The sequence below is a fragment of the Vigna umbellata genome, chromosome 8, assembly GCF_029865625.1.
Source record: "Vigna umbellata cultivar VRB3 chromosome 8, Vumbellata_1.0, whole genome shotgun sequence".
Classification (NCBI taxonomy): Eukaryota; Viridiplantae; Streptophyta; class Magnoliopsida; order Fabales; family Fabaceae; genus Vigna; species Vigna umbellata.
Window position 1 is genome coordinate 17,423,163 of NC_142172.1, and position 14,833 is coordinate 17,437,995.

A 14,833-nucleotide genomic window follows, 5' to 3' on the forward strand; every position below is an offset into this window, starting at 1 on the left:
TTTATTATCTTAGTGAACTCATTTTAATATTATAAAGAAGAACTAGACTATAAATAAAACGTGGATTTATTTTTCTTTATCCAAACGTATCTTATGGTTTTCTCATCTAAAGTATTCCTCTTCTTTTTCTAATTTTAAGTTTTTAGTTTAATTTGTTTAAAACTATTATTTAACTAAAATACAACATATATATATATATATATATATATATATATATATATATATATATATATATAATATATATTTGAAAATAAGAGTTATTGATTATCTGCATACTCGTTTGTAAAAAACGCGAGACAAACTTACATCTTGAATTCGCTAAAGCTGGTTCGAATAATCCGCAGCTTCAGTGTGCAACGATGCTCCTCTCTGAAACCCGTTTTTCCCTTTCTTTCTGAAACCGAAACGCCAACGACGCTCGACGACGAGGCAGCAACAACACCACGGTTCCCAGCCAGCGGCGCCACCCTTCCAGTAGTAACACAGCGGTCCTACAGTCAGCGGCGGATCAACCCTAGCAGCTGCGGTCCTCCCCAGCCAGCGGCGGTGCCTCCCTCACTCCCCAGCCAGCCAGCGGAGTCTCCTCCCTCCCTCCCAGTTAGGTTCAATTATCATTGTTTTATAGGTGGGAATCTTCCTATCAATCTTGTGCACAAAAGGTAAAACCTTTTTGTGTGGCTCGTTTGAGCCTTTGTTAATTTGACATTTTTTTCATTCACATGTAGACACTCTCTCCAACTTAAGGCTTTTTCAGCTGCTATTAAGAGATAAGATCCTACCTTGCCAAAACCTAAGTTCAAAGTTGTGAGTAGCAGTAGAAATAAGTTATATAATGACAGACTTCAAATGTTAAAAAATAAAGCAACTGAGCTGAATATTAGTGAACAAGTGTAATTCCACAAGAATGTAACGTACAGATTAGTCCCAGTGAATTTTCAATCTTTCCTCCCTCCTTCTAATGATCACAAGAAACATTTTCTCTACGGTATAAGCTATTTAAAAAAGTTATATGTTGTACAATGCATACCTTTCGTTCATTAGTTGATGGCATATGGTAGTTACTAGTCCAGCTAGCGATTAGTGCAAAGTCGGACATTTCCCTTGGTTTTTCTTGTCCTGAATCCCAATTTCAGATTGATGTTTAAAGTTTCCAAACTTAATTTATAGTTAGGTGCCTTAACCGTCTTGTTGCTCTTTATGATTAACCAAACACTTATTTTAATTCCATAAAGAAAATTCCTAAACTGTATAAGAAATTCCTCAAGTGCAACCACAGTACTAGCAATCTATATTTCTTGAATTATACAAGGCTGTGGTATTTATTATAAAGGGCAAGGACATGTCACAGTTTCCCAATTACTACTTGAACATGACAGGTTTTCTGTTTTCACATTTGCATGGTGTGAAATGATACAGGTTAAACTTCTTCTGGAATTCATAGATGAGAACTTTTAACTTCTTTTCCTAGATTTTTATGATCAGTATGATTGAAAGTGACACTTGATTCATTTTTCATTTCTGGTTTTTAGTGTATGGTGCTTATGATTACTACGTTGATTTTTATGAGTTCATAATGAGTCCTATAAGTGCATATTGCTGCAACTCTTTTGTTATTCATACTATTCAATATACATTAGTTATTACATTTTTGATTGAGAGTTTCGTTTGAAGTTCTTCACTAAGAGCATGCAGTAATTGCTACCTCTTATTTGGTCTTATCTAATTCTTCTTCCAATGGACAATTTCACTGTCACGAATATGAACCTCCAACAATTATTAGTATATGGGTCAAGTGTCTATCTGAGACAATGTTGTGGTGACAGTGTTGATCACATGTAATTTGATACATGTATTTTGCATATCTTTTGAAGCTTCTTTGGATATATGGAAGTTTACATTTGTAGTTGTTGTGGATTATATTTAGATTATATTTAAGGGTATGTGGGGATGGATGATAAGAGAAAATCTGAAGTACAGAGTTTGAAGTTGTATCTTTTAGTGGATCTGTACCAAATAGGATGATGTTGTAGGATATTGAATGTGTACTTCTAGTAAAGTGTTAACTATGTTTTATGAATGAATTGAAATATTGGATTACCTTCAAAAGCTCATTTAGGCATATTTTTCATGAAAACTCGATTTTGTTGAAGCTAAGACTTGTGCTAGTTTTGACAACTCAGTTTGCTGACTTAATGTTGATTAAAACTTATGTTTGCAAATTTAATCCAAACGTGCACTTGATTTTCAATGCAATGATTTCTTTTCCTTTCTTGATTATGTACTTTAACTGAATTACGATTTTGTTTTGTGAGTTTGAATTTTATTAGGTTGAATTGTTGAAGGAATTTATTCTAGTGTGCTTTGTGCATGATGCAGTTCTAGATATTTGGTTCTGAAGCTTCTGTTCAATGGCAAAGAACAACGCCGTTTCTGTCAAAGATGCAGTTTTCAAATTGCAAATGTTACTCTTTGAAGGCATTCAAAATGAAGATCAGCTGTTTGCTGCTGGATCTTTGATGTCAAGGAGTGACTATGAAGATATTGTAACGGAACGGTCCATCACAAATATTTGTGGTTACCCACTCTGCTGCAATGCTTTGCCGACTGAGCGACCTCGGAAGGGTAGATACCGGATTTCACTGAAGGAGCACAAGGTCTATGACCTACAAGAGACTTACCTATTTTGTTCTTCAAATTGTGTTGTTAGCAGCAAAGCTTTTGCTGGGAGCTTGCAATCGGAGAGATGCTTAGCTTTAGACCCAGAAAAGCTAAACAACATACTTAAGTTATTTGAGAATTTGAATCTGGAACAGACAGAAAATGTGCGAAAGGATGGAGATTTAGGTTTGTCCAATTTGAAAATTCAGGAGAAAACTGTAACAAGCAGTGGGGAGGTGTCTCTGGAGGAGTGGGTTGGACCATCAAATGCAATTGAGGGATATGTGCCAAAACCAAGGGAGCGTGAATCTAAGGGTTCACGGAAAAGTGTTAAAAAAGGTTAGGATTTTCTGGTATTCTAGGTAATAGTGAGAAACCATAGATAATGAGATAGCCCTATGTTATTTCTTGCTTTGGAGTATCTTGTTTATTATATTGTTTATTCTTAGGCCTATGGATGATTTATGACCTAGACTGTGAAGGTGAAGCTGAGGACTTAATTTCTGTGAAATGGAACAGTGTAATTACTGATTCTTATCCGTTTTTGCATTTCAACAAAGTGAGCTTTGCTTGTCCATTGCAGGGTCCAAAGCTGGTCATGACAAGTCAAACAATGACAAAGATTTAGTTAACAATGAGATGAACTTCGTGAGTACTATTATTATGCAAGATGAGTATAGTGTTTCAAAAGCATCCCCAGGTCAAACAGATACAACAGCTGTAGACAGGCAACCTGAAAAGGTTGGCCTTAAAATGGTCAGGAAAGATGAGGATAGCATTCAAGATCTGTCTTCATCTTTTAAGAGTGGTTTAAATTTAAGTACCTCAGAAAAAGAGAAGGAAGTATCCAAATCATATGAAGCAGTGTTCAAATCCTCTCCGAATCTGGCTAGTAAGAAGAAAGATGCGCATTCTGTTCCCATATCAGAAAGACAATATGATCAGGAAAAGCATAATTCCTCAAGGAAATCAGTGCAAGGTAAAGGGGAGACAAGTAGAGTTACTGCTAATGGTGGTGCTTCCACTTCCAATTTTGATCCTGACAATGTTAAAGAGAAATTCCAAGTAGAAAAAGTGGGTGGATCGTGTGAGACTAAACTCAAATCTTCCCTTAAATCTGCTGGTCAAAAGAAACCTAGCCGCACTGTTACTTGGGCGGATGAGAAAATCAATAGTGCTGGGAATAAAGATCTTTGTGAGGTTAAAGAATTTGGAGATATTAGTAAAGAATATGAGTCACTAGGTAATGTAGATGTTACTGATGATGAGGATATGCTACGTCAAGCATCGGCAGAAGCTTGTGCAATTGCATTAAGCCAAGCATCAGAAGCAGTTGCATCTGGAGACTCGGACGTCACTGATGCTGGTAATTACTGTTTCTTTTACGAGTTATCTATTTAAATATTAATTGGTTTCCAAACGGTTTTTCATCTATCAATGAATCTTATGCAGTTTCTGAAGCTGGAATTATTATATTGCCGCATGATGCTGTTGAGGAAGGTACTATAGAGGATGCTGATATACTACAAAATGATTCAGTTACTCTGAAATGGCCAAGAAAGCCTGGAGTTTCGGACATTGATTTCTTTGAATCTGATGACTCATGGTTTGATGCTCCACCAGAGGGTTTCAGTTTGACTGTAAGTCTTGTCTAATTTTTCAGAAAATGCCAATCTGTTTTAGTTTTCATGGAATATTCTAAGACACCTTGCGGCTTTTATATTTTTTGCATAACTTCAGTTATCGCCTTTTGCAACTATGTGGAATGCCATCTTTTCGTGGATGACATCATCTTCTTTGGCATATATATATGGAAGGGATGAAAGTTTTCATGAAGAATACCTATCAGTCAATGGGAGAGAATATCCTTGCAAAGTTGTCTTGTCAGATGGTCGGTCATCTGAAATAAAGCAAACATTAGCGGGTTGTCTTGCTCGAGCTTTTCCTGCACTTGTTGCTGGTCTTCGACTGCCAATACCAATATCCACCTTGGAGCAAGGGATGGTAGGACCTTTAAGTTATCTGTGTTGTTGTGGTTTATATTAGTCCGGTTGTCCATTAAGTCATTACAGTTCTATTATACTCTAGGAGGTCTGATGTGGTATACTTATATTATTCATTGGGACTTATGTTCATAATCTCCCTTCCACCAAAACATGCAAAAAGTCTCACACACTCACAAAATACGAAATCAAAATATGATGCTAAAATAGACTTTTAAACAGTGGAAAAGGCAAAATCATATTGTATAATCTTTGTGCAAATTGATATGGGTATTGCTTGAAATAAGAGTCACATAGAAGTTAAGGTAATGAGTCTGAAGGATAAATAGTACATGTGATTGAAAAGAATATAAATTGCTTGGGAATGAGGTGTTCACCCTGTACTCATTTACTTCCTCCGTACAATTTCAATTCCTTAATCTTTAAGTGGATAAATTCAGGGAAATCTGCAATAATTGGAAGATACCAAATTGAATTGGTCTTTAGCATGTAACAAATATTGACTTTTCAATGCTGGAATCAAGTACTAAATTGATTTATCCCTGTTACATTGATTTAGCATCTGCACCACTTTAACTGTTTTAGATTGACAATTAGTAGGGCTCTTCTTCCATTTTAAAATTATACCTTATTATCTGAGAAGATGAAATTTAATTTTGAGAATCAGTTTATAAATTTGTGGAAGTAGAGGCTGTCTTGGTGCAAAAAGTCATCACATCAGCCTCTTGCAAAGGCAAGGGTGGCAACTATACATCCCTCACATATTGGATCCAAGCACATTAGCACGATGCTACCTTTTTTTTTTTTTTTTTTTTTAGTTTAGAAATGTAAGAAATCATGGGTTTAATTAAGGCTACGAGTTGCAGACAGGTTTGAGATATAAACCTCATATCTGTATTGATAGTAGTCTTTAATATTACCTGATGACTTGTTTGTGTGTTGATGAGTTATATGTTAGTTCTAATGACTTTTTCTTAGGCATGCTTGCTGGAGACAATGTCATTTGTGGATGCACTTCCACCTTTCAGAACAAAGCAATGGCAAGTGGTTACTCTTTTGTTTGTTGATGCATTGTCCGTTTGTAGAATACCTGCTCTTATCTCATACATGACGGATAGGAGGTCTTTGTTTCACAAGGTAAGAGACCCTTTGTTTAGATCATACTGACTTATTATTTTATATACATTATTATAGAAGTAATCTGTTTGATGTGCATGAAACATTACATATTTATGTTGGATTGTATAAATATTACGGCCAAAGAGGGACAAACTCTTGTTATGCACTGATCTTTTGATTGGGGTAGTTCAATTAACATTTAATATCTCTATTATTCATTTGCTAAATCTGGTTACTTTTCATCTGCACTTCCTTACAGATGTTATGTTTTCTGTTTATGGTTTAAATGGGAGCTTAGCAACATAAACCCAACACAAATTAGCCATCATCATGTGCTTAATGTTTTTCTCCTTCAGCTTTAGACTTGATGCCGTCACATTTATTATTCCATAACTTAGTTCATCTACTGTGGTTCTCGTACCATGGTTGTGGACTTGAAATTCTTGTTTCCACTCCAATGGCTTCGCATCTTGTAATGCCAGGCTAATTTTTTTATTTTTCCTTTTAATTTGATCCCTACGTGTACGAGTGTTGGGGTTGCAAAAATACGTATATAAGATGGAATTTGGAGGCTAATGATATCATTTTCTTTTGTTGTTTTATCTGTTTTGTCATGTCAGATTTTGATGTATAATTTTGAACTATGCTTTTATATCTGTTAACCATTGTTCTGTTATTGATTTGGTGAAACAGGTTTTGAGTGGTTCTCAAATAGGTATAGAAGAATATGAGATTTTGAAGGATCTTGTAGTACCACTGGGCCGGGCACCTCATATCTCTGCCCAAAGTGGGGCATGACAACAAATAGGCCAAATGTTGGAGTTTGTTCATAAATAGGCCAATGATGAATTGAAAAATTACCATCCAATGGAGTGTGTTCATAAATATCAAAGAACATGCAATGACAATAATACTAAGCCTCGAGCAACACTGAAATCAGATTTCTCTATGTTCTATGCTGGTTTGAGGGAGTGACGAATGCAAAATTGATATTGTTCCAAAATATTGTAGTTAAAAAAAAAAATCTAAAATATTGTCCGATTAACCGGCAGTTTGTAATATTTTGTGCCAAGCATATGTAGAAGGCTCTGAAGATGTCCATTGCATTTTCTTCTGAGCTCAAGTCAGGATGGGGACAACCACATGAAAAAAATGACAGAATTCCAAATTCCTTTACTGAAGTGATGCCTATTTCTTAGGCTTCTTTTTCCCGAACAATATATTTGAAAGAAAAAATGGCAAGCATCTGCTGACTGATCATATTAGTTTTGGTTTGCAAGAAATTGAGCGTGTATCAGTATTTGGATGATTATTAGTATGGTCAATTTTGGATGATTTGATATTTGTAAAATTGATTCTTGTGGGAACAATAATAATTTGACAATTAAAACAACCATATACAAACAATATAATAAATAATGTAATAGTATGAATAAATAACTGATAAACTGATTTCAGTACCGAAGTGATATATGTTTGTGCTTTTACATTAAAAGCAATAGTAAAATTTTGTTCTTTGTTTTTCTTTTAAAGTTTTTGAACTTAAAATCAATTTTTAGCATGTGAATCCAAACATGTGAATTATTATTCAACCTGAAATTATATATACACTAACGCCATGTTTGGTTTTATATTCAACATGGGAAAGGTTTAAAGAACCATATTAGTTGAAAAAAAAGAGTGGTTCTTGTTAAAATGATTTTGAAGTAAGACAATTTATGTTTGTGTGTTACTATTTAAAAAGGGTTAAAAAACAGTTTAGAAGTAAAATTTGAGTCTTTTCTTTTCTTCAAGAGTTATTTTAATTCTATCAATTCCAAATTTATTAGTAATTTTTTAAGGTGCCTTTATTTAAATAACTCTATGTTCTCTATGTATCAATGCTTTTTAATTAATTTTTCTTGAGTATGCATTAACTATCGCAAAGTTGGAAGCAATATGCATAGTTGAATTTCATCAAATAAATCGATGCAACTTTTAAGCCAACTTTAGGCATATATAAACACAGTATAAAAACTTAAGCCAAATCCAAAGCAGCTTTTCCTTGAATATTGCCTACAAATTCAGTTTTTCCCTTTTTTAGTTTGTTTTATGTGATGGATGAGAGTTATCCTTACAATTAACATGGAAGGGGACCATCTTGCATGTGTTTTCATCATGGGAAGCAACAAAGAGAAATTGTCTTTTAGTAAAAATGTTTACTTAATCAGAGGCAAGACACATGAACAGTTTGGTAAATAATGAATTAGCAAAATATTCATTACAAACAGCAGCAGTTCAATATAACAAACAAGCAACCTATCTTGAAATGCAATACAAGATTATAATGAACATGAAACAATCTCTATATTCACAACAATGAAATAACTGGTAACAAGGAGTCCTATGTTTATATAAATACTCTCTGGCTATATATGTGAATCTACACTCCCACAGCAACCTCGTATGATACAATCTCGGGTGTGGATGAATTTAAGACCAGTGCATCATTCTGAGTAAGCTCAGTTTTGGATTCTAGCTCCATGTCATCTTGATATTCAGAATTGCAAACTGGAGGATCATGGCATTCTTTATTGTTTCCTGTGCCTGCTTTGACATCTTGGTTGATTTTAGTAGGCTTCACAGAATTATTCTCAGTTTTTCCAATTGCAGTTTCCTGAGACTGCAGCTTGGCTTGAATTTTTCGGATTGGTTTCTTTGAAATCACTTCTTTATTAGTACCCTTTACCTTTGCCTTGGTTGAATCATTCTGTTGCTGTTTTGCATGAGGACTAGAGCAAGATTTATCATCTGAATGGTTCACAACATATCCTTTGTTCCTTCCAAGCTTAGGAGATTTTGGGCGTGTTATAGGTATCTAATTGGTTGATAAAATACATCAAAAAATGAATATAAAAGGTTCTCTAATTAAAAATTACTTCCATAACATGAACCTACTTTTGTATTACTATGACAGTGAGCCTCTGTTGCCACAAAAGGTTTAGAAAAACAAAAACATTAAAGGGCTTTAACAGCTGTGTGAGCATGTGGTGGTTAAATTACCTTCTTCAATTCAACTTTTGGCGGAGGTTCCTTGTAGAAACTTGGCATTGGAGTGGCTTTGAATGTCATAGTCTTCCTCAATTGCTTGATCTCAGCCTCCTGGTTTTCCTGCCAGAAAATCAGAAGAAAAAATGAAGAAAAAAAGATGATAACCTGGCAATGGGAGCTCAAACCACATGGAACATAAATTACTGAATTCATTTAGTTGTTGGTTTTGACACCTTTGATTTCTCTTGCTGATTAGTTTTCTCTGCTTCCTTTTCCTGAATTTTCTCTTCTAACTTTGAGAAGAACTGGGGGCAAAGGGGAAAACAGGATTAATATCTGGAATATTCAATATTAACTTCAATAGGCTGCAAGGTTTTAACAATCACCTCCTTCCTCTTTTCTGCTCTTTCTTCCAATCTGAAGGAAAATCCAGAACCACTGCTTCTCCTTCGAGGGGTATGACTTCTGATAGCACACAAACAAAATTTCATGAGCAATTTATCTAAGGAAAAAGAAGTATGGCATTTTCATTGTGAATTATTACTCAAATCCTAATGAGATTGGCAGACACACAAGGACAACATAGTGAACTGAAAGTAGTAGGGTCAAAATTCATACGAAGTTGTGGAGTGAGCATCATCGTCCTCTTTATTTGGTTTTTCAGTTTTTGCTGGGGTTGAAATCTGATCAACAGGTCTGCAATAAAGTAAAAAAACCACAAGATGGTAATCCCTTCAGCAAAGAGATATAGATTGTAGACTAATCTCCTAAATGTATGTAGTGTTCACTACAGTTGAGTTCACCATAGACTGAAATATATTGATACAGAACCTGAACACCATAACATAGCCAAAACATAAAGAAGAATTAAGAAAATCTAGGGAGGTTAAGACTTACAAGGATGCCTCAGATGTAAGGCTCTTGGAAACCACATTCACCACCGGAGAAGACTCTCCAATCTAGTAGACAGAAAAGAAGTCAGGAGCAAGGAGACTAATGAAGAGAAGCTACAAAGCTACACAGAAAGAAACTGAGTTGGAAAATAGTTTATGTACCTCAGAGCTTTTAAGGCTAGTCATGGATGTTAAAGAGGTCCTATGGTTTGAATTTCCAGTGTTTTTATCAGACTCCTTTGAGTTAACATCATTGTTTGTCAGCCTGCTTGAACGACGAATAGAAGGCTGAGCTCTGGCCCCATTAACATGCTTAGTTTCTGTCTTCACAAGATTACCATTAATGCTTTTCTTCATGACATCTCTAGCAGCTGATTTGGCTGGAAAAGAAAGGCTCTTGGAGAGGTTTGGCCTGTGTGTTTGAGGTGAAGTTGTGGACTTCAAATTGGGTTTGTCTTTGGTGACAGATTTGTTCTTCTTTGAAGCAACATCACCTTTGCCACCATGTTCCTAACCAAGTTCACATGAATTAGCTTAGGTGGCAGATCATGTACAGTGTATTGCAATTGTAAACGATCATTAATAGTTCAATTGAAGACACAATTCTGATACACAAAATGTACCTTGGCAAGTTTTGAGTTTCTACTTGCTGTAGATTTGGGCCCTTCAACTTTTACAATGGACTCAGATGCCTCATTCTTGGTCTGAATTTCAGCATTGCAACTGTTTTCAGATTCCTTGTTTATGTTCTCATTAGTTGTTTCCCCAATAACATGTTTCTCGTCCTCCATAGCAACTCCATTGTCAGATTCCATTGTGCTACAAATAGTTACACAGAAAGGTTGAGTTTAAAGACGACAAGTAGTAAAGCTTTCAGAATCAAATAACTATAGACAACAAACATGCATTTATAAGTGTTTTTATGTCAGATCAGATTCTTAACCCCATTAAATTGCAAGATGGGAATCATTGGCAGTGAAAGATGAAATCATTAAAGAACTGTCAAATCTCTCATCCACTTTATGCGACACTTTCGACTAATTCCATGTTGTTTTGCAGCAAGGAATGATAGCTTCTACTCCTGAGCGTATATATGTATACGCCATTGCAATTCAACAAAAGCTAACACACTCAAATTATAGATTTTACTCAGAATTTCAAATAATCGCTACGCTTTGATTTTGGTATTAATTCTAGAGGAAGACATTCTATGAAATGAAAGCACTATTAAGGACAGATGTAACTCGAGTAAACAGTGTCCCTTGATCCATCTCAATGATCATTCTCTGCAACAATTTCCTTCCAACCCCTCGATTTTCAATTTCTCAACTTGAACACAAATTCTCTACTAACAGAAACCAGAAACAACACTTGAATTCATTGCAATTTTTCAATGTTTGACACAAATCTAGACTCACATTTTTCATCATCTCTTCCTTTACAATTATTATCCTGAAATAAGATGGATAAGTAGAAAGAAAACGAAGCTACATAATATAGCTTCAATGAACATTCCTTTGTTCTTCTGTATCCATCTCCTGCACGCAAATCCTCATAATCCAATGCTACAGTTTCTCTCAACAATAGCAAAAAAACAACAAAGAATGACATTGGATCTTAATTCTCAACACAGACCCATATAAGATGAGCTTGATTTTTATTGAAAACACACGCAATTCAACAAAAGAAGATACAAAGAATCCAAATCAGAATAACAAAAGGACAAAAAAAGCATCCCGGAAACAAACACAAATGTGGGAATTCAGAACTCGGAGATGCAATAGATGACACAAAAACACACACTAGGGGTACCTCTTAAAGTTGGGATTTTGTCTGTAGCCCTTGATTGATAAAAAGGACTCAAGAAACTCAAAGACTGAATTGTTCTAAAGATTGGTAGAGTTACATGCAGAACACAGAGATTGAATAGGAATTTGTTCGTGGTGGGTTGGATTAGAAGCACTAGAAGAAGTGGATTTTTAAGTGTATGTGAAAGATGAAACTGAAAGATGGAGTTGGTGACACTCAGGTTTTCATTGAAGATATGCAAGATAGATTTGTGGAAAGAAAGCTCAAGTGGGACTAGCTTTCAATGAAGTGGAATAGATAGGAACTGCCACAATGACTCTTCTACCACTCCCTCAACATGTAACTGTCACAGGAATCTTATTCGTATTTTTATGTCTCATGTTCTTTTGTTATGTTCTTTATGTTCAATTTTCAAACACGGTAAATCTAACAAAATAACATCATCAATCCATCATAAATCCACAATTAACATAACTTGTAATAAGTTTACCATTATTCATGATAATTTGTGCAGGAAATCTACTATTTACTCATGTTTTTACTGTCACTGAAAGTTGCCTTAGCATTTGAGGTGAAACCATTAGGTGGAATCGAAAGTTAAAAAACAACATGCTTGCAATGTCTTTGTTTCATTATTTGATGATCTGAGATAAGTGATGATTTGGATTATTGCTGCTAACAAAAAGAAATGATTATATTGTCTGTGTATGTGAATGAATGTGCAGTATATGCATGTGATTAATGTTTAGTTAATTAGTCAAGTATTGATCAGAAAGATTAATTAATCAATCATTGCGTTCATATATGATCATAAATAAATAATTTGTATCTGTCTATGTAGCCCCAAAATTGAAATCATTTGTATCAATGCTTGAAACTGACTCCGGGAAGAGGGTGCCACTGCCAGCAAAATTTGTTTATAATAATATGGGAGAATAAAGAGATAGAAAAGAACGTTGCTAAAGGGTGTTTTTGCATAATGGAAACAGAGAAAAAAGAAGAAATAATAGCTCATTAGTCTCTCTTTTTTATTATGTTTTGTAGATTTTGGTGAGAGACAAAGATCATTCACAAAATAGTTTAATAATTAATTAATAGTATTGTTTTGGCTTCTTAGGAGTACAGGAGAGAGAGTTCTCTCCATCTATGCTTACGTTAATTAACCATTGTTTAACATTAATTATATATGAAAGTTTTTATTCTTATTAATTCAAATATGAATTTAAATATTGTATTAAGTCACGATAAAAAAAGAAAAAGAAAATTGAATATCTTATAAAATATAAGATTTATAATTGAATGTCTCCAAAATATATAAATGTAAAATGTGTAACAATTATTTGATTGATTTGATTAAGAAGATGATTAATAAAGGTAAATGCATATCTCTTTTCTTCTTCACTTCATAACCATGTAACTCTTCATATGAGTTTGTGATCAACACAGCCGTCATATATATATATTTTAAATGAATGGTAACTTTTATTGCTGTGTTGAAAAAAAAAAAACAGAACACAGAAAATTTATATTAAATTTAAGATCTATTTTAAAGATATATTATGTGGACATTATGCTTTGAGAGTGTCCAAAAGGTTAACTTCCCATAGAAAAAAAAAATTATACTTTCAAAAGCACATAGGAGTTGTATGAGTGTGGAAGTTGCAAAGCTAAATTTTAAAGAAAGACAAAAATTACAGTTAAATTAGTTGAAATGGTTCGAATTTTATCACCAGATATTTTTACATACATTATTTTTTTTAAAAGTATAATAATTTATTTTTTATGATATTTTACTTTTTATAATATATGTGAAATAAATATGGGTTTCTCTGTTTTAGAAATAAATATGGTTGTTTGTGTAGAAGAAGGGCAAGAAAGTGAAATGAGGAAGGAATGAAAGAAAACATAAGCGACTGTTAAGGAACATGGAAATGCAAGGACTAATTGTTGGGGCCAACATCTCTGTCTCTTATCTTATTAGTCAACAGTGATAGCTGTAACTATCACAATTCCACTCCTACCTAATAAATTCTTACTATATATCATTTTTCTTTTTTATTTTCTAAATAACTTTCAGTCATTTTTATTTTTTCTTTAGAAATAAATAAATTTAAATTTTAAATCTAATTTAATATCATAAAACTTTTTTAATATTAGGTTAAGAAATAAATTTTAAATCTAACTTATTTATAAAATATGAAACTTTCTATCAAAAATATATTTAATTTAAAATTGGTATATGTAAAATAATACATTAGTTTTAGTTTAATAAAATAGAATATCCTGAAAAGATACGAACACGTTAACATCTCCTGTATTAGAAAAATTAGCAACTTTTGTGATTATGTGTCAATTAATATTGTAATTTTTATAGTGACAAAAAACAAAGTTGATAAAGTAGTGTTTTTATAGGGTTGGAGTGACGTGGCACGACCGTGTAACGTGATTGTTCGCACGTTAGGCTTGGCACCTGGCGCCAACCATGTGTGAGCTGTCATAGAGTTCATGATCCAACGGTTGCTGTGATCTGAAGCCAAAATCAGCGCCGTCCATGTCAGTCCAAAATCCAAATCATTCTCCACGTTTTGGTGTGCCCCACCTTTTATTTTCTTTCAAATTAAAACTCTTACCATTTCGACTCCTTTTTGTTCTATTCCATATTGCGCATCCACCCAATTTATTTATTTATTTATCTTTTTGTCGTAAGTTTCATTTGTGTTAATTTATTACACAGTCCTCCATTTACGACTTTTCATTTTCAGATACCCGTAATTAAAATATTTGGTTTAGTATTAATAATATGGTATGGTATATTTAACTTTGTATTTTATATCAAATTTGATTCAATAATAAGATAAAATATTACATATATTAATTTTGACATTTTTCTAATATCTTATTCTGTTGTATTTCATATAAATTTCAGATGACATCCATGATACGCAATCTTCCAAAATAATTTCAAGAATTATAATCCAATTGCGGATCTTGAAGTTAGTACTGATCTTGAAGTTAGTACTACTTCATATATATAAAAAAATTAAGGTTTAAGATTTAGGTTTTATCAATTTAAATATATAATAAATAATAAACTATACATTTGTTACGTGTAAACAAATTTGTTGTTTGTTAAGAAAACATAATGTATTTAATATATTGTTCATTTTTGGAGCTTTGTTCAAAAATGTATATTTAAATTATTTTTTACTTTTACTTGTAAGTTATATATTAAAAGTACCTAAACTTTCACTTGAGTTTAAGAAAAACTAAGGTTTATTTTAAAAACACCTTTTTTATTTTCTCAATTAAAGTCTACGAGAA

General features: G+C 33.4%; 2 protein-coding genes across 5 annotated transcripts; one reads left to right on the forward strand and one right to left on the reverse strand.

Annotated features, from left to right (window-relative positions):
• The first annotated feature begins 269 nt into the window (after nucleotides 1-269).
• Nucleotides 270-7,173, forward strand: LOC124833033 (putative RNA polymerase II subunit B1 CTD phosphatase RPAP2 homolog). 3 transcript variants are annotated; one of them, XM_047307425.2, is made up of 7 exons: nucleotides 270-659; nucleotides 2,377-2,997; nucleotides 3,242-4,024; nucleotides 4,111-4,298; nucleotides 4,399-4,662; nucleotides 5,640-5,798; nucleotides 6,474-7,173. In XM_047307425.2, the coding sequence occupies exons 2-7, from the start codon at nucleotides 2,409-2,411 to the stop codon at nucleotides 6,576-6,578; spliced, it is 2,088 nt and encodes a 695-aa protein (XP_047163381.1). In that variant the 5' UTR covers nucleotides 270-659; nucleotides 2,377-2,408; the 3' UTR covers nucleotides 6,579-7,173. The 3 variants fall into 3 exon arrangements, with proteins under 3 accessions (XP_047163381.1, XP_047163359.1, XP_087952852.1); XM_047307403.2 differs by having other exon boundaries at nucleotides 270-625; XM_088096726.1 differs by having other exon boundaries at nucleotides 270-597.
• An 831-nt stretch (nucleotides 7,174-8,004) lies between these two features.
• On the reverse strand, nucleotides 8,005-11,808 carry LOC148194156 (uncharacterized). Of its 2 annotated transcripts, none has more exons than XM_088095755.1 (9): nucleotides 11,516-11,808; nucleotides 10,327-10,522; nucleotides 9,866-10,213; nucleotides 9,708-9,769; nucleotides 9,429-9,506; nucleotides 9,197-9,275; nucleotides 9,044-9,115; nucleotides 8,823-8,930; nucleotides 8,005-8,637 (listed from the first exon to the last, which is right to left on the reverse strand). In XM_088095755.1, the coding sequence occupies exons 2-9, from the start codon at nucleotides 10,516-10,518 to the stop codon at nucleotides 8,203-8,205; spliced, it is 1,374 nt and encodes a 457-aa protein (XP_087951881.1). In that variant the 5' UTR covers nucleotides 10,519-10,522; nucleotides 11,516-11,808; the 3' UTR covers nucleotides 8,005-8,202. The 2 variants fall into 2 exon arrangements, with proteins under 2 accessions (XP_087951881.1, XP_087951882.1); XM_088095756.1 differs by lacking the exon at nucleotides 11,516-11,808 and adding an exon at nucleotides 11,122-11,394.
• Nucleotides 11,809-14,833: the final 3,025 nt, after the last annotated feature.

Excerpts from the sequence above, each read along its gene's own strand:
- LOC124833033 (XM_047307425.2), top strand. The coding sequence starts at position 2,409 with ATGGCAAAGAACAACGCCGTTTCTGTCAAAGATGCAGTTTTCAAATTG. Across the intron at positions 2,998-3,241 it reads ACGGAAAAGTGTTAAAAAAG|GGTCCAAAGCTGGTCATGAC; the intron begins GTTAGGATTTTC and ends TGTCCATTGCAG. Across the intron at positions 4,025-4,110 it reads CTCGGACGTCACTGATGCTG|TTTCTGAAGCTGGAATTATT; the intron begins GTAATTACTGTT and ends AATCTTATGCAG.
- LOC148194156 (XM_088095755.1), bottom strand. The coding sequence starts at position 10,518 with ATGGAATCTGACAATGGAGTTGCTATGGAGGACGAGAAACATGTTATT. Across the intron at positions 9,276-9,428 it reads GATGCTCACTCCACAACTTC|AAGTCATACCCCTCGAAGGA; the intron begins GTATGAATTTTG and ends GTGTGCTATCAG. Across the intron at positions 9,116-9,196 it reads GAGCAGAAAAGAGGAAGGAG|TTCTTCTCAAAGTTAGAAGA; the intron begins GTGATTGTTAAA and ends CTTTGCCCCCAG.